General features: G+C 35.4%; 1 protein-coding gene and 1 long non-coding RNA gene across 13 annotated transcripts; both read left to right on the top strand.

The window, feature by feature from the left end:
- The first annotated feature begins 815 nt into the window (after positions 1 to 815).
- Positions 816 to 17,525, top strand: LOC141380195 (uncharacterized). Its single transcript, XR_012397828.1, has 3 exons — positions 816 to 991; positions 12,097 to 12,218; positions 16,461 to 17,525. It is a non-coding gene; the product is annotated as an uncharacterized lncRNA (long non-coding RNA).
- On the top strand, positions 1,604 to 7,462 carry LOC101885981 (uncharacterized). Of its 12 annotated transcripts, none has more exons than XM_073937437.1 (11): positions 1,604 to 1,687; positions 2,103 to 2,193; positions 2,849 to 2,898; positions 3,749 to 3,856; positions 4,076 to 4,211; positions 4,343 to 4,386; positions 4,516 to 4,606; positions 4,703 to 4,813; positions 6,079 to 6,150; positions 6,643 to 6,730; positions 7,260 to 7,462. In XM_073937437.1, the coding sequence occupies exons 4-7, from the start codon at positions 3,815 to 3,817 to the stop codon at positions 4,555 to 4,557; spliced, it is 264 nt and encodes an 87-aa protein (XP_073793538.1). In that variant the 5' UTR covers positions 1,604 to 1,687; positions 2,103 to 2,193; positions 2,849 to 2,898; positions 3,749 to 3,814; the 3' UTR covers positions 4,558 to 4,606; positions 4,703 to 4,813; positions 6,079 to 6,150; positions 6,643 to 6,730; positions 7,260 to 7,462. The 12 variants fall into 12 exon arrangements, with proteins under 12 accessions (XP_073793538.1, XP_073793537.1, XP_073793534.1 ...); XM_073937436.1 differs by having other exon boundaries at positions 4,686 to 4,813; XM_073937433.1 differs by having other exon boundaries at positions 4,340 to 4,386.
- Positions 17,526 to 21,334: the final 3,809 nt, after the last annotated feature.

Genomic DNA, 21,334 nt, shown 5'->3' with positions numbered 1-21,334 from the left:
GAATAAACACATTAAGAGTGTTTGCTGAAATTCGTATTACAATCTGTTTTATTTATATTGTGCAACATATATTTGTAAAGTATTTATGCATGGTATATATGAATTGAAAAGGGGAAAAACAATACATCTTTGTATGAATGCTGTAATGTTTAAATAATTTACTGTTAAAAACGTGTGAAGGTCACGTGATCATCAGGAAGAACGCAGCATCTCATTTCTCACAGGACGCGTTCTCTGTTCTCGTGGTCTCCTGAGTTCGTTCTTCCGAGGACACCTGGCAAGACCACTCTCCACAAGAACGCAAGTCCATTCTCTGCGTTCTTGGAATTGAGAAACAGCCATACTCTTCCTGTCTTTTCAAAATAAAAGTTATATATATATATATATATATATATATATATATATATATATATATATATATATATATATATATATATATATATATATATATATGCTCTGTCTGTTTCTCAAATCTGATTGGCTGACAGCCGTGTGATATTCTGCAATATCAGCACCCATACAGCCTCTTTACCCTTTGTGTATTATACCCACATACAGCCAGCAAAAAGCAGACACAACAGATCTAAAGTTTAAAAGATGCACACTCAACTGTTTAACTGTCAGATTATGATTTGAATCCGGAAGAAAGTAGTTCCTCATACAAAAGGGTTTTTGAGACTCTCCATGTTTGATTTTGTTTTTATATACACAATTATGCCGTCAAACTGTTGTATAAACGCAATATCACACCCAGACAGCACACATACGTTGGGCCGACGTCGGCCGAAGGTCAACACGTCGGCCCCTTTAATTCTAACATCGGTATATGGTCGGCCAAACATACGCATGATCGTTCGGTCGTGTGTTCTATTGTTCCAGCTCAACAAACGTCGGCTCTGCATCGGTTAACGACCAGAGGCCGACGAAGCACTTCATAAGCACTTTATCTCTCATGCCCATGAAGGAATCCGGCAACATATTTGGTTTACAAGTAAGTTTTTGCGTGCATAATAAATTAGACAAACGCGACATGCATCATGTGAACTGCGTCGGTCGGTCCAGCTTTAAATAGTCTACATTAATGCAGTAAAACTGACCAAAATGCCTACAACACATGATTTCAATTAATTAAAATATAAAAAGTTTTGTTGTTATGCTTAAATAATGAAAACGTTGTTTTTTTCTGGTGTTAACTGCTGTTTGCTTTTTTTTATTGTGGCTTTTTCTAATACATTTTTCCCAGTGTAAAAATCAAGTATGTTCTGCATGTTCGGCTGTTTAATTAAAATAAACACCTTTTTACAGAGTGACATCTTTGTTTTATATATACTTGCATTTATATTTGTTGGTTATTTATTTTTGACAGTGAATCTGATGCACAAATAAGTGTTTGTTTTGTAACAGATTAGTAGGCTATAAAGCTCGTCTTAAAGATAATAGCGTATATAAAACTACTAAATACATTTTAAATTCAATATATAAAATACAAGGTTATTATTTAAATAGTTTATACAGTGATCATGTTTATAAATGTAATACTGCATGACTTTGATGTGCGCGCGCGCGTCTCATTCCAACACTGGAGCGGAGGGGATGTTGCTATGGGAAACGAAGCTACAACACGACACGACACCACCTGAAAGACACAACACGACTTCTCTCAAGCTGCCGTTTTGACAGTTTTCAGGTAAGTTTAGTCCCTAAAACAAAGCAAATACTACATAAAACTGTTCCTCACACTTTTATTATTGGCAATTGATGAATATTCAGTTGAATATTATGTTATATAAGAGTGGTAAGTCTTCGTAAAAGTCCGTTAGCATATTAGCACTGGTAACGTTAGCGTCGGGTTAATATTACGTTAACTTACTTAATGTTAGCTCTTGTTAAACTTGTTTGTTAAAGTTTAGGCTTTTATTTATTCTTTATGTGTAGATGAGAGGTTTTGTCAATGTTTTATTTAATGCACTCCATATGTAACGTTAGTCTAATACGCATTGTACTGTAAAGGACCGTGAATCAAAAGTTCAATCGTGTTTTGATATTTCATAGTAACGTTATCTTAAACAAATGTTAAGTAAAAAAGTGTTCTGTGGTTTCAGGAGTGAGAGAATAACCCCCTGCTACAGAAAACATAACACAAGATTCCTAAATTTCTGAAGGGAGCTGATCACAGAGATGCAGAAAAGACAGGTAACTTTAAGCAGAGGATTAATTCATATGAATTTCCATTGCACATCATTATGCAAATGTTACATGTCTATATATTATGCATCTGTTACTTGTCTTTATTGCAGTTATTTTAAGAAAGTTTTGACATTAAAACATGTGAGTGGTGTTAAATTTCACATCACATGATTCTTCAGAACTTAATAAATATGCAGATTTGCTGCTAATGAAGTAATATTTGTTATTTTCATTTTGTTTAATTTTTTTATGATTAATTGATTTATTAAATCTTAGAAAAAAGTTTACACTAAATTATTTGTCATCACATCTGTTTTTAGCATTGATAGCAATCAGAAATGTTTCTTGAGCAGCAAATCAGCACCATTTGATAATCACCATTATATTAGTTCAACCTCAAGCACTAAATCAACATCTTTAAAAAAGATTTCTGAAAGATCAAGTGACACTGAAGACTTGAGTAATGATGCTGAAAATTCAGCTTTACATCATAGCTATGAATTACATGTATATTTACACTGTTCACCCATCCCTTACACCTTAACTCATCCTCAAACAAGTCAATTTAAGCCCTAAATGAATAATTTTTGATTTGTACAGGCATGATATGTCGATTTGTTTTGTCTTTCTTTTGGTTTTGTTTTCCACATCAACTGAAAAGGAGGTCAAAGTTTAACCTAAGTGCCGTGTAGCTGATGAACATCTTTTTATGTAAGTATATTTTTGACGGACTGCCAGACACTTGTCAAACAGTGATGAGCAAACGAGGGGCCGTTCTTTTAAAAAGATCAGGGAGATGCAAGTCTAGAGATTAATATACGTTTTAATTCAAAATTGATTTATCTGGAAAAATTTAATAATGTTTTGAGATGTGCCCTATATGCATTTAGATGTCCATCCATGTTTAAAATACTTTTAAATTTAACAACGGCTATAAGTTATAAAAATGTTTAAGTAAATTGAGAAAACATTTTCATCAGTTTGACAACATACACAATCTCACAAATAGCATAGAAAAAGTGACAAAGCTGTCTTCTTTGTCTGTGTTTTATTACTCTCTTTCGCACTCTCGGCCACTGTATGTAACAGTAATTAGTATAATGTAACAGTAGACAGATGAGGAATGTGAATATGTAGTTTAACTTTAAGGAGCGTTACTACTGGAACCATTTTTTATATATATTATATTTTTATATACATTTTATATATATATATGTGTGTATATATATGTATATGTGTGGGTATTGATTTCCCTTTTAAAAAAAATTAAGCAAAAAATTAATTATAAGGTAGATCAGCTCCTGACAGACATGTTAACAAATCAGTTTAACTCCTATTAAATTTATTCATTCATTTTCTTTTCTGCTTAGTCCCTTTTTTAATCTGGGGTAACCACAACGGAATGAACTGTCAACTTATCCAGCATATGTTTTACGCAGTGGATGCCCTTACAGCTGCAACCCATCACTGGGAAACAACCATATACGTTTATTCTCACTCATACACTACAGACAATTTAGCCTACCCAATTCACCTGTACCCCATGTCTTTGGACTTGTAGGCAAAACCGGAGCACCCAGAGAAAACCCACGCAAACGCAGGGAGAATTTGCAAACTCCACACAGAAATGCCAGCTGATCCAGCCGAGGCTCGAGTCAGCATCCTTGCTGTAAGGCGACAGCACTACCTATTGTGCCACCACGTCACGCTCTTATTAAATTATATTTATATAATATATTGTGTTTCAGTACATGCTATTTTGGGAAGACAAAATATATTCATAAGCTCTCAGAAAATTCAATAAGAGAATTAACTGCACAATTACTTGAAATGCGTGGATGGGATTACATTATTTGTTAACCCAAAGTGAGTTTCTCTTTCTTTGCAGTATTGGATGCCTGATTGCAGTTCAACTCCAAACTCAGTTGGACCAGCTGATCAGTGTCTTCAGTATTACCACAAGCTACTGGGCAGATGTGTGGACACGACAGCTATGAGCCAGACTTGGGACGTTTGGTTTTTAGGTAATACCAGTGACAAAGTATTCAGTAAATTGCTTATAATAAAAGATGCTCACTGCTTACCCCCTTATAGTTAAGTTGTTTGCAGTTTCATTGTTGTAAAAATACCATACTTTTTCCTTTTTTATCAGCAGGTGGAGAGACCGTCTGGGCAGCAGAAACAAGACAACTAATCATAGTTAGGTTGAGATTAGTATTATTAACTTGACTAGTTTGGTTGCAGACTTGTTCAATACTTAACAATTTGTATGAGTTACAAGATCAATGGTCCTGCTATCAATGTTTTTGTAACTTAAATTCATTACAGTTTAGATACAATCAAATGTCCAAACCATCTCTGAGTGAATGACATCAAGGAAACAGGATCAAAAGATCATTCATTATAGACCGTTTCATAGGTAACAGCACATCCTTTGTGAAAAATAATTTATTTTTGTGTCATCATCACAAGACCAAATACATTTCAACTGATTTCAGTTGGTTATATTTTTCAGGTCATTCTGTTCTCCTGGTTGTGAGCATGTGCAGAGGCTGTATTTGTCAGTGTTAAAAGACTATCCAGACATACAAGCAGCCGACAAAGAGTTCTGGAGCAGGACAGACAGGTAGTTCACAGTGGCTAGGCTAGAAGTTTATACTTGGTTGGCCAGAAAGTGGCCTCCGCTATTTTGGGGGGTCCATACAAATACACCAGTGTAAGCTATACTATTGCATTGAAAAAATTAAATGAAAGAATTAATTAATCGGTTGAACACAAAATATTTTAAAGAAAGCTTAAGTATCAAGGTGGCAATATACAGTATGTTACATTGTAGTACATGAGCTGGCTAATACAGACTCGTAAATGTTTAGTTTCTAAGATTAGTTAAATACTAAATCCTATACTTGAGACCGGCTGCATATACAGTTTTAACTGAACTGAATTTAACTAGAACTACACCAGCATTCCAAGTGCTCTAGACTAGCTTTTTGCACTGGTGCGTCTAAAATGTTTGATGGCATTGCAATTAACACTGCAATTTTACATGTTAATTTTTTTTTAAATTACAATCCGTATAGGCAATATTGACTTGTAAATGATTAACTAAAATCGGGTCAACACACATTATGGGGATTGTGTGTAGAATTTTGAGGAAATTAATGAATTTAATACATTTTGCAATAAGACTGAAACATTAAAAATGTGGAAAAAGTAAAGCGCTATCAATACTTTCCAGATGCATTGTATATGGTTTTTAGCACGTTATCAAAGACTTAAAAAAATAGTCCAACATTATTTACAGCAGCAAAAGACCCTCCACATCAAAAGCTACTGGTCAGCTCACGATTCAGCAAACATCTGAAAAACAAATAGCTTATTATGCCTTCACAAGAACTCAGTGTTTTAATGAAGAGTCTAATGAAGATAGTACTATTTTATTAAATTATTATTTAGCCTGGCACGTTTACTGTTACAAAATATTTTAAATGTTTCTTAAAATAAAACATATTGTGTTCAATGGGGAAAAAGTAGCTGTTTTTTACACAGAGATAAAAAAAAACACATTTCAGAGCAGTAATCACAATACTGTGAAACTGTGATATTTTTATCTAAGATTATACCCTCAGAATCTTATACCTGCTCATTCCTAGCCAGTTACTTAAAGCATTCAGTCTTTTTTTATTTTATTTTTTTTCAGTTGTCCTATATTCTGTTTTTCTATGTTCTTGGAAATGCTGCTGTGCATGAAAATGTGACGATATATCCAGGTTCTATAGTTAATTCTGAAATAAATCTTAAAATGAAACAATATTTAAAAATGCAATATTTAATGTGTCAGACACTAAATAAACATGTCAATTCATTTATATTAATCTGATTCCTTAACAGGGCAGCACGGTGGCGCAGAGGGTAGCACGTTTGCCTCACAGCAAGAAGGTCGCTGCTTCGAGCTTCGGCTGGGTCAGTTGGCGTTTCTGTGTTAAGTTTGCATTCTCTCCCCGTGTTGGCGTGGGTTTCCTCCGGGTGCTCCGGTTTTCCCCAAGTCCAAAGACATAGGTGAATTGGGTATGCTAAAATTGACCATAGTGTATAAGTGTGTGTGAATGAGTGTGTATTGGTTGCAGCTGGAAGGGCATCCGCTGCGTAAAACATATGCTGGATAAGTTGGCCTTTCATTCTGCTGTGGTGACCCCAGATTAATAAAGGGACTAAGCCCAAAAGAAAATGAATGAATGAATCCTTAACAGTTAATATTGGTATAATGAGCAGTAGTTGTCATTTATGTAAATTAACCATTTGAGCATGCTTAGTTTGGGGTATGTTGTGCCATTAAATTGTCAATTGTCAATTTCTACATTTTAAATCTGCTTTAGCTTTCTTCTTTCCTATGAACCTGGAAATATAAAATATATATTTTTTTGTTTTTTAACAAATTGCTCATTTTATTCTTAGATTGGTGTACGCTGATGGTCTGCTGAGAATTCTCCGGAGTTGAAGGGATCCTCCTGTCAGACAACCTCTCCAAAGTACAATAGGACTAGTAAGTAACATCTTAAACATACACTACTGTTTCATAGCTTTTAGGTTGGTATGGTAAATTCTCTTCTGATAGTGTCAGCTTTATTTAATTAATACAGTCAAGCAGTAATACTGTGAATTTAATACAATGTATATAATTAATAGTGTCACATGATCCTTCTGAAAAAAATAGTATTCCAATGTACTGATTCTCTCCTCAAGCTGTTTTTTTAAATATAATAATAATGTAATGTGGTATCTGAAGATTAGACATATATTTAGATACACATTTATACTAACACAATGATACTAAAAACCAAAAAAAAAAAACATTCATTATGATTTCACAAGGAATTTAACTTTCAAATGGCTTTTCTGAAAATTAGTGCTCAGACACACTCTTTAAGTTTAAATTAAATGACACATTTTAGCTAGGCACTTGCATAACACATACTCCAGTTATATGTCATGAAACAAATAATATTTATTTGTGGTAATATGAACTGCTGCAATGCTAATCTTTCTCCTTTTGGTTTCTTGCTTTATTTAAGGGTTCCCACTACAAGGATTAGATTTGGCTACTGCAGTCCCGGTTTGGGCCAGCCTCACTTGTGAAGACTAAAGATGAAGACAACATACAAGAACAATTTAGAGGATGGCGACACACTTTTTATTCCACCTATATATCCCCTTTTATGTGTAAGCAAAATTCCACAAGATAAAACAAAACTAAATGACAGGTTGTTTCTTTTAATTTTATCGGTTTTCTTGGAACATTGTACACAATTTACAACCAGTTATATATATATATATATATATATATATATATATATATATATATATATATATATATATATATATATATAGGTCAGAGCAAGAAAATGTTATGTTTTCTTCTGGAGAAAGTCTTATTTCTTTTATTTATATTTTAGTTTTGAATTAAAAAAAAAAAACATTTTAAGGTCAATATTATCAGCCTCTTTAAGCAATTTTTTTCGACTGTCTACAGAACAAACCATCGATATACAATAACTTGCCTAATTACCCTAACCTGCCTAGTTAAGCCTCTAAATGTCACTTTAAGCTGTATAGAAGTGTCTTGAAGAATATCTAGTCAAATATTATTTACTCAGTTATTAGAAATGAGTTATTAAAACTATTGTGATTAGAAATGTGTTAAAAAATATTTCCGTTAAACAGAAATTAAGGGATTATATATATATATATATATATATATATATATATATATATATATATATATATATATATATATATATATATATATATATATATATTTTTATATATATATATATATATATATATATATATTTATATATATATATATATATATATATATATATATATATATATATATATATATATATATATATATATATATATAATCCCTTAATTTCTGTTTAACGGAAATATTTTTATATACAATATATATATATATATATATATATATATATATATATATATATATATATATATATATATATAGAATGACAAAATCTGTTTTGTGTCGTGCATTAGTTTGCTTAAAAAAACTGGTTATCTCTGAGAAAGTATTGTTATTTTATAATATTGATGTGTTATTAGTTCATAGGAGATTTCAAATTGTTGAATGCCATTTATAAAAAAAATTGTACTACAGACTTTAATAAGATTTTATCAGACAATTATTTTAATTTGTATGATTTTATTTACTACTGTAAATATTGTTTGCTTGGTATTTATTTTGTGTTTGTGTTCTCTTTTATTATTGTAACTCCCTGAAGAAAGTCTTTTGGATACTGAACACATGACTGGAATTATCTTGTATTTTAAAATTATAGTCTTGGAAATATGCATTTTCTTTAACACTATTTAAGAAATTATAAGCATTATAACATGTGCTTACACACGTTATTTGTGTTTTTACTATAGTAAACTATAGTCACCCTTAGTGTACATCTTTTGAAGTACTTGTAAATATTCCTATGGTCTTAATATAAATGCTGCAATGAACTTTGTATTTAAAATCTTTATTGCACAGTAGCTTAGCCATGGTTATAGTACAACTTGTTGGTTTTGTTTTAAACGTGGTGGTTATGTGTGATAAAAGTATGTTAATCTATTTGTATGTTTGTGAAAATATTAATAAATCTTCAACTGTTATTGAGAGTGGTGTGTCGTGTTTATTATAAATAAGCAGCTGCTGCAGCTAGTGGTCCATAAGTATGAGCAAAACGCCTGAGAATAGCGCCTCCGCGGCGCGGCCGGTATTTCCGGTTGCGTCGTCCTAACATCGGCCGGACAGCGTTTCCGATCATTTGCCGACGTCGCGGCGACATTTTGCCAATTAGCAAACGCTCCCTGAGCGACATCGCACCGATGGAATTTTGAAAATCGGCACGACGTCGGCCCAACGTATGTGTGCTGTCTGGGCACTCGTAGCAGTGCGATATGGCTGTATATTGGCACTGGTGGGGGCACTAAGGCACTAACGCACGCCTCCCACCAGTGCCGATATACAGCCATATTGCACTGCTACTCGTGTGATATTGCTCATATATATAAAATATATATATATTATATATATAATACAATATACACTTACTGTACAATACATACAATTCATGCTAGTCAAAAAAGTCAAATCAAATCAGTGGTTGCATATTTGATTTTCTTTAAGACTAACTTTAAGGACAGTTTCAAAATTATTAAAAGTAGTACTCTGATATATTTTATTCCATGTTTCCATTGCTCTGACTAAAAAACCTGATTGTTCAATAACAGCTCTCTTGAGTTTAACTGAACAATCACCTTTAACCGATGACCTAGTCTGTCTTATATTGTCCTTGCAGATAATTACACTTTCTTTCAGAGGTGGTGGTGTGCGAGATCATTAACCCTTTGACTGCCGCTCTACCAAACGGTTGACCATGTCTTTACTGTTTTAAAAAATGACTGTTAAAGTATTTAAGGAATGACTATTTTAAATAATGGCTTAGAAACACACTGCATTGTTGGTTTACAAAATGAAAAATCAAACCGACATAATCCTGTTGCACTACTACATTGATTTTGGTTTTATTGTAAAAGAAAGAAAAAAAAGAAAACGTGTTACATATTTTATGGCATACTTAAAAAAAAACAATAATTTAGTATTTAAAAATGCTTTATTTAATTTTTTAGATAAATTGGTCTTACACTTCATATTCATATTCATATATGTATTAATTCCGGTACTTTTACCATAAACAAACAAATCAAACATTTGGTAAAGGCTGATATTTAAAAGATTATGGGATGTGTTGAAAAAAATGCAATGAGTGAGTTAACTATCAACATTAGGAGTTAGGAAATGCAATCCAAACATTTTTTCACATTTGTACACAATAAGGATACATTTGGGAAATTCTTATGTAATTTTACTTTTGATTAATGAAGTTTGTGGATAACTTGAACCAGTCTGTGTCTTGCGTTGATTGAACAATCATGATTCTCGGAAAGATAATCTTCCCATGACTCATCTGATCTCTCTGTATTAAGCTCCTTCTCCCACTCTTTCCTAATTTTGTGTTTGAAGTAACCTTATCTAATAATAAATAATTAGAAAAAGACAGTATCCTTTTCTATTGGGTTGTGTTTTGTTATATTTTCAATCTCTTGTGTATGGTTATATTTTCAAAACCAGAAAAAGGTATTCTAGTAAAATCCCTTATTTGTAAATATCTAAAAAAAACTCAGAGGATCGAAGATCATATTTTGACTTTAGCTGACCAAATGAGCCAAATTTGATATCAACGTATAAGTCTCTTATATGTACTTTATCATTTTTCTTTCCAATGTGGATAGGAACAAAGGCATGATTTGAATTCATTGGGCAGTCCAAATAAGTATTTGGGAGACCGAGAAATAATTTAATCTGTTATTTCAATGTACAATTTAACAGTTGGCTTTTTGGTTCAACTGGCCTGTTTTTCACTTTTTTCAAGCTGCATTCACAGTAGAGCTTGTGAAATTCTGTTGTAAGGTGCTGCAAAAAGTTGTGGGATTAAACAAGATGATTAGACTTTAAAAAAGTGATCGATTGGTCTATATTCTACATTTCTGTCCAGAGAGGTCATGTTTTGATCTGATACAATCAATACAATCAGGTCAGAGTTCACCAAACTTGAACTTTGCAACCCAGTAAACTGCGAAACTTGTCGCACAAGCTTGCGTTCACATGCATATGAATGGAAGTCTATAGGGAGAAAAGTGCAGTATGATCGCAGCTTTACATTTAGAACTAGGAAGAAATGGTGTTTAAGTCTCACTTTGTCTCTTCCATGTACCCAACATGTATTATTCAGATATGCCTAGGTATATCCAGATTCTCATTTTATACCATATTTATTTATTTATTTTAATGAAAATAGTGTTAGATAAAGTTGGCGTTTCTGTGTGGAGTTTGCATGTTCTCCCTGCCTTCGTGTGGGTTTCCTCCGGGTGCTCTCGTTTCCCCCTCAGTCCAAAGACATGCGGTACAGGTGAATTCGGTAGGCTAAATTGTCCGTAGTGTATGAGTGTGTGTGTGAATGTTTCCCAGTGATGGGTTGCGGCTGGAAGGACATCCACTGCGTAAAAACTTGCTGGATAAGTTGACGGTTCATTCCGCTGTGGCGACGCCGGATTAATAAAGGGACTAAGCCGACAAGAAAATGAATGAATAGTGTAAGATAAACATTATTGGGATTTACCTCAAAGTTAAACAGATTTTCTGGGGGAAACAATGTAGGGCCAGGTTTGGTTCTGTCCATTGAGTTGTTGATATGTAGAATATTTACAAATATGTATTGATGAACCTTACACAATAAGAGCAGGAAATAATGATAAGCCAGGGAAAAATAGAGATCGTATCATCTCCGCAGACTGCAGGAGTGAATGTGACTGCGCCAAAACTCTCTATACAGCACAGAGTTTAAAAATAGTAAATCATTATGCGATATTTTTATCCCTTTGTGCATCTAAACATCCACTGTATCTCTGAATAATGTGAATTATTAACAGTGGCATTAATAAATCAAAGCTGAGCACGGCAGCAACTTTCATATCTTGCGTCGGGCCTCATCGAAGAAACACGAGAGGAATAAATTTCTGCATGGATCATTCCTAAAAACCAATTATTATGTAATGCGACGATTTATGTGAGAACGGTTTTATAGAGGATTTATAGATAAATTTGTTCTGCTTGTGTTTTATTAATGAGCTCCAATGACTCGCCGCATTACTCCCACAAGCACACAGAATACGATAGCATGGCATATTACTAATTCTCAGTGCTAGATTGAAAACATGATGAAAGCAAGGATGTTGCCTTGCTCTAAGTTCACCGATTTAATTTTTTTTGAGTTGCAGGTCTTGATGCCGAGATGTAGCAGGCGAACAGACAAGAGGCGGAAAGTTTGACATCCGCTTCTTCCGAGGTTCAATCAAGACGGTTGGCTGTAAGCAGGAGAGAGAATGAAGAAAAAAGGGGGGTGAGTGAGAGAAAGATACCTAACCTGGCCAAGCCATGATGGATGAGTCCAATTGCACGCACTCATCAATCAGCAAATGCTGCAGCACTGTAAAAAAATATATATATAAAAAAAAACAAAATGGAAGGAGCCCAGGGTTTCAACGGAGAACAGGGAGGATGTGGTGAATGGGGAATTTTATGGGATCCATCTATTTGAATCTTCGCACCCTGATTGCCTACTCACACACACACACTCACACACACATTTGATTTTGCAATATGTTCAGAATAGCACACTACCTTTACTATATCTTCGGTATAAAGAATGCTTGTATACAGAGAATGCTGATTTCTACAAAATTCAGCTTTAAACAATACTTTATCAAATGTTTGGAGAATTTCACTTGACAAAAATTCGATTTAAAAAACACAAAACTGAATTAAATATACAATACAAGACCAGACCATCCCACATCCAACAATGCCATATGAATTTTTAAATGCTATATATATTATACTGCATGGTATTCAGTGTTCGGTGAGGTTGCATTCCGAAATTCCAACAGCCACACAAACATTTTTCCATAACTATGTCCTCAATAGCATATTACCATACTATTATTTCTTCAGTATGCAAATCTTCTGCATGCATAATATATCCTATTTGACAAAATGTGCAATATACAACCACATAACAAACTGTGTGGGAATATATCCCACAATGCAATGCTTCCGACCTTCCTTTTGCTACAGTATGTGATGAATGATGTAATATCATCCATAATTTTCTTTTCTGTTTGAAATTGATCAGCTCTGCAAATGTTGAGACATTTACACCAAACAGAATTAAATTAAAAACATCAAATAATAATTCATGTATATTACATTTTATATTTGAAGCGTTCAGATGCAAAAACCTCTAAATGCCGTTGGAAATTTTCTTCTTCTAATATATAAAATTTGTATTTTTCCTTACATTCTGTCTTTATGTTCAGTTACTTTAATTTAAAGAGAATGAAATGAACTAATTATTTTCCATAAAAGTGAAAATACTAAACATACTCACAAGAGCCTAAAAAATGCATTGTTGTTCAATGTGTGACATAATTTGCACAGATTAGCCCCTCTCCCTTTTACAAAACTGGGGAATAAAGGTTTTTTTAACAGCTCTGCAAGTGAGAGTGGCGAACTTAAGCATAAATAACAATATACCAGTCACTTTATAAGGTACACCTTACTAGTACCGGGTTGAACCCCCTTTTGCCTTTAGAACTGTCTAAAAGCTTCATGGGATAGATTCAACAAGGTCCTGGAAATATTCCTCAGAGATTTTGGTCCATATTGACATGCTAGCATCACCAGTTGTTACAGATTTGTCTGCTGGACATCCAGAGTGCGAATCTCCCATTCCACTATATCCCAAAGGGGCTCATTTGCATTGAGCTCTGGTGACTGTGGAGGCCATTTGAGTACAGTGACCTCATTGTTATGTTCAAGAAACCAGTCTGAGATGATTCATGCTTTATCACATCTTGCGTTATCCTGCTGGAAGAAGCCATCAAATGATGGGCACTCTGTTCATATAGTTATGGACATGGTCAGCAACAATACTCAGGTAGGCCGTAGTGTTGACATGATGCTCAATAAGTACTTATGGGCCCAAAGTGCGCCAAGAAAATATCGCTCACACCACACCATCACCCTTACCAGCCTGAACCATTGATGCAAGGCAGAATGGATCTATGCTTTCATGTTGTTGACGCCAAATTCTGACCCTATCATTTGAATGTTGCAGCAGAAATCAAGACTTTGCTGAGCCTGTGTCAATTGTAGGCTCAGTTTCCTGTTCTTAGCTGACAGGAGAGGCACCCAGTGTGGTCTTCTGCTGCTGTAGCTGCCTCAAGGTTGGACGTGTTGCACATTCAGAGATACTCCTCTACGTACCTCTGTTGTAACGAGTGGTTATTTGAGTTACTGTTGCCTTTCTGTCAACACGAACCAGTCTGGCCCTTCTCCTCTGTCCTCTGGCATTACAAAGCATTTGTGCTCACAGATCTGCCGCTCACTGGATATTTTCTCTTTTTCGGATCATTCTCTGTAAACCCTAGAGATGGTTGCGCATGAAAATCCCAGTAGATCAGCAGTTTCTGAAACACTCAGACCAGCCCGTCTTTCATCAACAAACATGCCACGTTCGAAGTCACTAAAATAAATTTTCTTCCCCATTCTGAGGCTCGGTTTGAACGGCAGCAGATTGTCTTGTCCTTGTCGACATGCCTAAATGCACGTAGTTGCTGCCATGTGCACTGAAAAAAAAAATATTTAAAGATGATTCCTTGGATTTACTCAATTTTTTTTTTACGTTAAGTGGTTGTAAACAATTTATTTGGGCTGAATTTAAAAAACAAATTATATTGAACATTATTACATTAAATTTGTTTGTTTAAATTAAACACAAATAAGTTGTTTGCAACAGTTCTACATGCAACACTTTTTTCATGGCTGATTAAAATTGTGCGTTAATGAGCAGTTGGACAGGTTTACCTCATAAAGTGGCCGGTGAGTGTGTAGCATATAGCATGGGTGTCCAAACTCAGTCCTGAATGGCCGGTGTCCTGCAGATTTTAGTTCCAACTTGTCTCAACACACCTACAAGGATGTTTCTGGAAAACCTTGATTATCTAGTCCAGGTTTGTCTGATTAGGGTCGGAACTAAACTTTGCAGGACACCAGGGGCCTCATGTATCAACGCTGCGTACGCACAAAAACTTTGCGTACGCCAGGTTTCGTGCTCAGAATTGCTCACGTTTGGATTTAATAACAATGAACTGAATGTGGGAATGTGCGCAGCTTCATGGCAGCTTTATGGCTGGCGTACGCACATTTTTTGTGCGTGTGTGTTTTATTTCCATTGGCGACTCCTAGAGGCAGTTGTGTTAAATTCCTCTCTACAAAGTGTCTGAGCCTTGCAATGGCAGCTGTATGAGACGGGTTCATCTAGCAGGTATATAAGGTTTCCATACCATATATTTGACCAGCCAAACATTAAAGCACAATTTGCAGCGGTCGCCTGTTTCCCAATGTAATCTGAGCGATCTACTGCACACACATTGCTATAAAGACACTATCTGAAGATGAATTCGCATGCGTGAATCAGAAACATTTCCATTCAATAAATGTGCAAATAAAATATGATGCACAAACTTATTAATGATTCCTACTTGTCTTTCTCGTGATAAATAGTTGGCAAAATCTGATATGTAGCGGGGGAAAAAGAAGAAAGAGTTCATTAGACGCTGGATTCGAACCGAGTTCATGCTCGAACGTGTCAAAACATGTTGTCCTGCGTCTTACGAGCTGCGCCACTGAGACTGTTAAGGGTGCTGCAACATTTTTCACCTATAAACCACACTATTTCTTTTTTAATTCACTCGGTGCGATGTTCAGACCCAACTGTGTTAACCGCATCAGCTAAACTCTCCCACTATATTTGTTTCTTTTGTTGTTAATTCCAGAGAACAAACTTGCAAATAACACCGTCTAACTCCGAAAGCAGCACCTCCAATTTACATTCTGTTCAAAGGTTCTCTTTTGGCTTGCTTTTGCCATTGCTTTTTCTTTGGGTTTTGCCAAATTATAGTCATTAGCATATTCATACGGGGGAGGAGGCAGGGAGGGGTTTTGTGCTCGTGCATGTTGCGCTCAGTTTCATCTTCCTTCGGATGTACAAAAGAATATGCGTGAGATTCGGCGTACGCAGTGTTTCATACATCTGAATTTTTTTCTGCGTACGCACATTTACAGTTTTGTGCGTACGCAATGTTTTAGTATGATTTCCACGCAAGTCTTCGTACATGAGGCCGCAGCCCTCTAGGACCGAGTTTGGACACCCCTGGCATATAGGAATAGCGTAATGAATAAATAATGTCATTAATTGTTTTTTTATTTTTTTTTTTATTTAAGTGGATTAAAATTAAAACAATTAAGTTGTCCCCCTAAAAACTTAATAATTGTGTTGTTTCAGCTAATTTTAAATAAGTAGTTTAAACAAACAACAAACATCATTTTTTAGTGTAGAGGGTGAGTAAACGATGACACAATGTACATTTTTGGATGAGCTATTGCTTTAATATTCAACAATACTAGATGGTTTTCACAGTACTGTATATATTACACAGTATTCAGTAAGCAGGAACTCATTTTAATTCTGAGCACAGATCGTGTGTGCATCTTGTAAACCTGAACTATTTCTTTCCTTCAGCACCAGGCAGTGAAATTTTATATCATTTCGCAAAGGAGCTACATCACTAGATACGGTATGTTAGATCTTTTTATGTAAAAACCTGTATTCAAATAAATAAATAAGTAAACAAACAGCATTTAAACCACTGAATGTAAATCGCACTAGTGTGGCCCATCGCAAGACGATCCATTTTCAAGCCATTACGCAGGAAGGTCACTTTCCACGGTGCATCCGCTCAATATCAATAAAATAAGGCTCAATATATTTTCTACATGTGAAACCGTCATCCAGTAAATGGTAAAAGAGAAAATGGACCTTGTCACAAAATGGTAGCCCTTAAAGGTGAAGTTCATATGAAATCAATGTGGGCCGCGGACGTGGACGGATAGGAGCACACAAATCAACACGTTTATACCGGCCCTGAGTGGCTGAATCCAGATCAGCAGCCAACGAGGACATGGCTACTGGCTGCAGATACTGCTATAAATAAGACTGAGGTAAAATTAGAAGATGTGCAGAATATATTGTAATTCATTGCTCTTCATAGCCTGGAATTTTTACTGTTAAGTTGATTAAATGTAAAATAAACATAAAGCCATGAAAAATATAATAATAAAAGTTCATTTAATTATGGTGGCTTGAAAAAACCAACATACTGTTTTACTGCATAAACTTATTATTCTTCCGTCATCTTCTTACATTCTGAGACTAAATTTTATATGCATCTACTCCTAGGGCCACGCGGTGGCACAGTAGGTAGTGGTGTAGCCTCACAGCAAGAAGGTCACTGGTTCGAGCCTCTGCTGGGTCAGTTGGCTCAGTGTTCTTCCCGTGTTCGCGTGGGTTTCCTCCGGGTGCTCCGGTTTCCCCCACAATTCCAAAGACATGTGGTATAGGTGAATTGGGTAAGCTAAATTGTCCGTAGTGTGTGTGTGTGTGTGTGTGAATGAGAGTGTGTGAATGTTTCCCAGTGATGAATTGCAGCTTGAAGGGCACCGCTGTGTAAAAACATCTGCTGGATACGTTGGCGGTTCATTTCACTGTGGCAACCAGAATAATAAAGGGACAAAGCTGAAAAGAAAATGAATGAATGTTTTGTTCGTTGAGGGTCTAAAAATGTTAATTTCAATGTAATTTTTTTTTTTTATCTGCGCAAATGTATCACCCACCTTCAATCATGGACCAGTTGAGCCGTCAAAAAGATTTAGTTTTAAAAATGAAATAGCTGTGAATTCATCTTAAAAAAATTGTTTAAAAAGAATTAAGTAGTAAAGGTGCATTTTAGAACCTTAGGGCCCCTAATTATAAATAAATATTTTCTGAAATACATACAAAGAGCAAAAAAAAAACAAACTCTAAAGCCATTTAAAATTTTCTTTCAAAAAATGAGCATTTTTTTCATCAGGCTCCTGTCTGTTGGTTCAGTAACCTCAAGTTTATGGCAAAGAATACACTCTTTTAAAGGTCTTTAAAATGAAACAACTCATCATAAACACAGGAGTCTGAGAAAAAAAATGCTAATTTCCAACTCTTCATACATACATGCATGTATATGAATACATAAATATGCACAACATGCACACTTATGTCAAAAACGTTTATTTTGGATCCAATTGATCCAATTAAATATCTGATCAAAAACATCCTGAATATGATAATACAAGTAAAAACCACAATGTTGAAATAACCCACATAGCAAAATTTCAATGGCTCTGCTCTGGCCCACACAATCAGCTTTTGCTTGGCCCACATGACGCAGTGAATTAGAGTAAATGACTGGATCAAGTGTGACTGGGCCAGATATGTTGGTGCATCACAACTGCAATGGAATTGATAAACTAAAAGCATTGCGCTTTTTTCTCAAAGCGATCTAATTGGTAGAGTGCTTTTTCTTTATTTGAAAAAAAAAATAAATAAATGTATTTTAAATGGGGGTCAAGATAGGCCAAACTTACATGACCCACAATCCAGTTATCAACATCTGGGCCAAATACTACATTTTACATTTGGTCCTAATATTGTGTGCCGCCTTAAAGACGTTGCCACCTCTGCCAAACCTGGGCCATGTTGGCCCACTTGCTGTATGCCATTGCTGCATGAATGCCTCCTGTGCTAGCTTTTTGTCAAATCTGGGCCAGAATTCTTTGCTAACTGGGACATAATCATGGTAGGCCTAAAATAACACAAATGACACAACTTTGTGTGATTTCGAGTTCCTTTCAAGTTTAGAAGTCATAAGGGGGTAAATGGATGAAAGGAAGCATTTACAATTGTGGTTTTATAAGCATTGGCAATAAGTATCCACACAGTCAAGGGTGAAGTCAAGGTGATTCAGTCAGTGATTTAATAAATTCTTAAAATAAAACTTTTAATTATATATGGAAGACTGAAAATAGGCAGTTAGGATGATTTTAAATGGTTTGGACATATTATTTTATTAGTATTCCTGCAGCCAATTCAGTGCATGCATGAGTACATTGAGTGAGCTGTCCGAATCATTAAAAGTGAATCGCCAAATGATTCAAACTAACCATTTGACCCAATGACTGTAAAAAATATGGACGACGCGACAGCCCTTTTTCCCATTGAACGCCTTGAGGGCAAAACGCCTGCTTGACGGGCACAAACTGTCGCAAAAGACTGCTGAAATTGGAGCCAGACATGCGCAGAAGGATTGTCTGATGGAGCCAGAGGAGGAGCCGCGAAAATGAGCGGAGTCGAGCTTCCAATCAAACGCTTTATGCAAAATCAACTACGCCCCCCGAACTTCTCAGCATGCGTTTGCTGTCATATCAACACAAATGGATGTAATAACGTTAACAAATATGAGGGTTTTATATATTCAATCGCGCCAGCTCCGGGCCACAGCGCATAACTTACTCGCGGCGTCACGGGCTGATTCCGGCTCGCATGCGGCAGCGCCGGCTCGCTCGGCCGCAGCATCTGGCTCGATTGACTCAGACTGGAATCGGCCAGTGAGTCCAGGCATCCGGAGTAGGTCCAGCAGAGGTAACATTAGTCAGTCTGAGCTCTAAGAGATAAGTCTCCGGCAGGCGAGAATCTAGCCGGAACTGTGTTTTGCTATCTGGTTGGTTAGGCGTGTATCAGCAAACTAATAAAGCCCGAAAAAAGCCCTGAACTTAGCGAATAAACAGTGTTCCACCAGGATCATGTATGTCAGAAACTATAGTTTACTGCTGAACTCATTTTGTCATGGTAAAATAACACAGAAATCGAATAATAATATTTCAGTCTACTTCAGTCTCCTGCCGAAGCTCAGACGCCGCGCTTTGAGAGACTGTCAATCACAGCTGTCAATCACGATGACACGCCCAGCATTAAATTACTGCTAAAAACAAACTGTTTACAAAAATGAAGATCTGCACCTATTTCAGCACAATAACCAGTGCCTTAATCGACCAGAACTATCTTTCGGGACATTTTATTGCAAGTGTAATATTTTTTTTTTATTTGGGCTCAAGTCTCCTTCATTAACACGGAGGAGGCGGGCTTTATGACTTGTACTGCAGCCAGCCCCCAGGGGGCGATCTAACGGCCGAAACCTTCACTCAAACGTAGGCTTGCGGCACACTTGATTTGACCGCTCCTCCTGATGAGTCAGTGCGTAAGTATGAATCATTCATGCTGAATCAGTTCAATTCAAAAGGTTTGAAAAGAGCAACAGGATTTAACGCACGAGTTGAATGATATATCCGAATAACAATAGAATCAAAACACGCTAAGACCGCTTGGTATGTCCTTAAAACTAGTTAAATTAATAATTACCCGCATGCGTTCATGGGCTGCACAGCTGAAAGGAATGAGCCATGGCTGACGAAATGTGCGGGAAATTGTTTTCAAGTCAAAATAAAAAGAAGACTTTTTATTATTTAACTTGTGGATAGTCGACATACATTTTCTGGAATATAAATTTTTCAAGATTTTAAAGGACATACGGGTGAGTACTTATGTTTTTTAATGAACAAACGGAGATACACATACGAAAACTTAAATACCTGGCTACATTTGAGTTTTTGAATGAAACTTCACCAGGTGTTGGACTTGGAAGAGTGGACTGTAAACCTAACTTTCAGACGGGTTGTGTGGTAAAATAGGCCTGCAGCCCTGAGCTCTGTCCCAAAGCTTGTTGCGGCAGGTGTCTGTGTGATTGATTGCATTGTTCTGTCCACATTTGTCCGATAATAGCAGTGTACTTGCTTGAGGGGAAAAGTTAAAAATAAAAAAAAGTTTGATTCCAGAATAGGCTATTGAAGCCATCACCTTGAGATTTCGATAAGTTTTTCTCTCATGAACCAGGTAAATACAGGAATGTCACGTGTAATTGTATGAATTAACCTTGTCACTGGAGCCCTGATGCTCATTGATATCCAGAATAGTACATGCTGTATAAAAGTAACCCTGTTTTGAGAGCTGGGTTGTATAGAAATGCTGAACTTGTTTTCCAAAATTGAAATTCTAATTTTGTTGTAACATTTTTGTCTTGTGTAACTATCACTACGTATAAAACCTAATGTACAACTATATTGAATGGAGGAATAAAATAAATAAATACAGTAGTAATATATAGTAGTCAACATTTGAAGTGGATTAAAACCTCATAAAAGTTGTCATAAAACTATTCGACAAAACCCATACTTGTCTTAGGACAATTTCAAAACCTTTTTTAAAATGCTTTTTATAGTAACAATAATAATAATAATAACTATTGTTATTATTATTATTATTTTCTGTTTTTATCTATACTACCAATCAAAAGTATGAAAACATAATTTGTTAATGTTAAAAAAAGCCAATTTTGATCACTAATCTGCATTTATTTAAGTAAAAATACAGTTTAAAAAAATCTGTTTAATATTGAAATATTATTACAA

Source organism: Danio rerio, chromosome 22 (assembly GCF_049306965.1).
Source record: "Danio rerio strain Tuebingen ecotype United States chromosome 22, GRCz12tu, whole genome shotgun sequence".
Taxonomy (NCBI): Eukaryota; Metazoa; Chordata; class Actinopteri; order Cypriniformes; family Danionidae; genus Danio; species Danio rerio.
The sequence above is the reverse complement of the archived record's forward strand: the minus strand, read 5'-3'. Positions and strand labels throughout refer to the sequence as shown.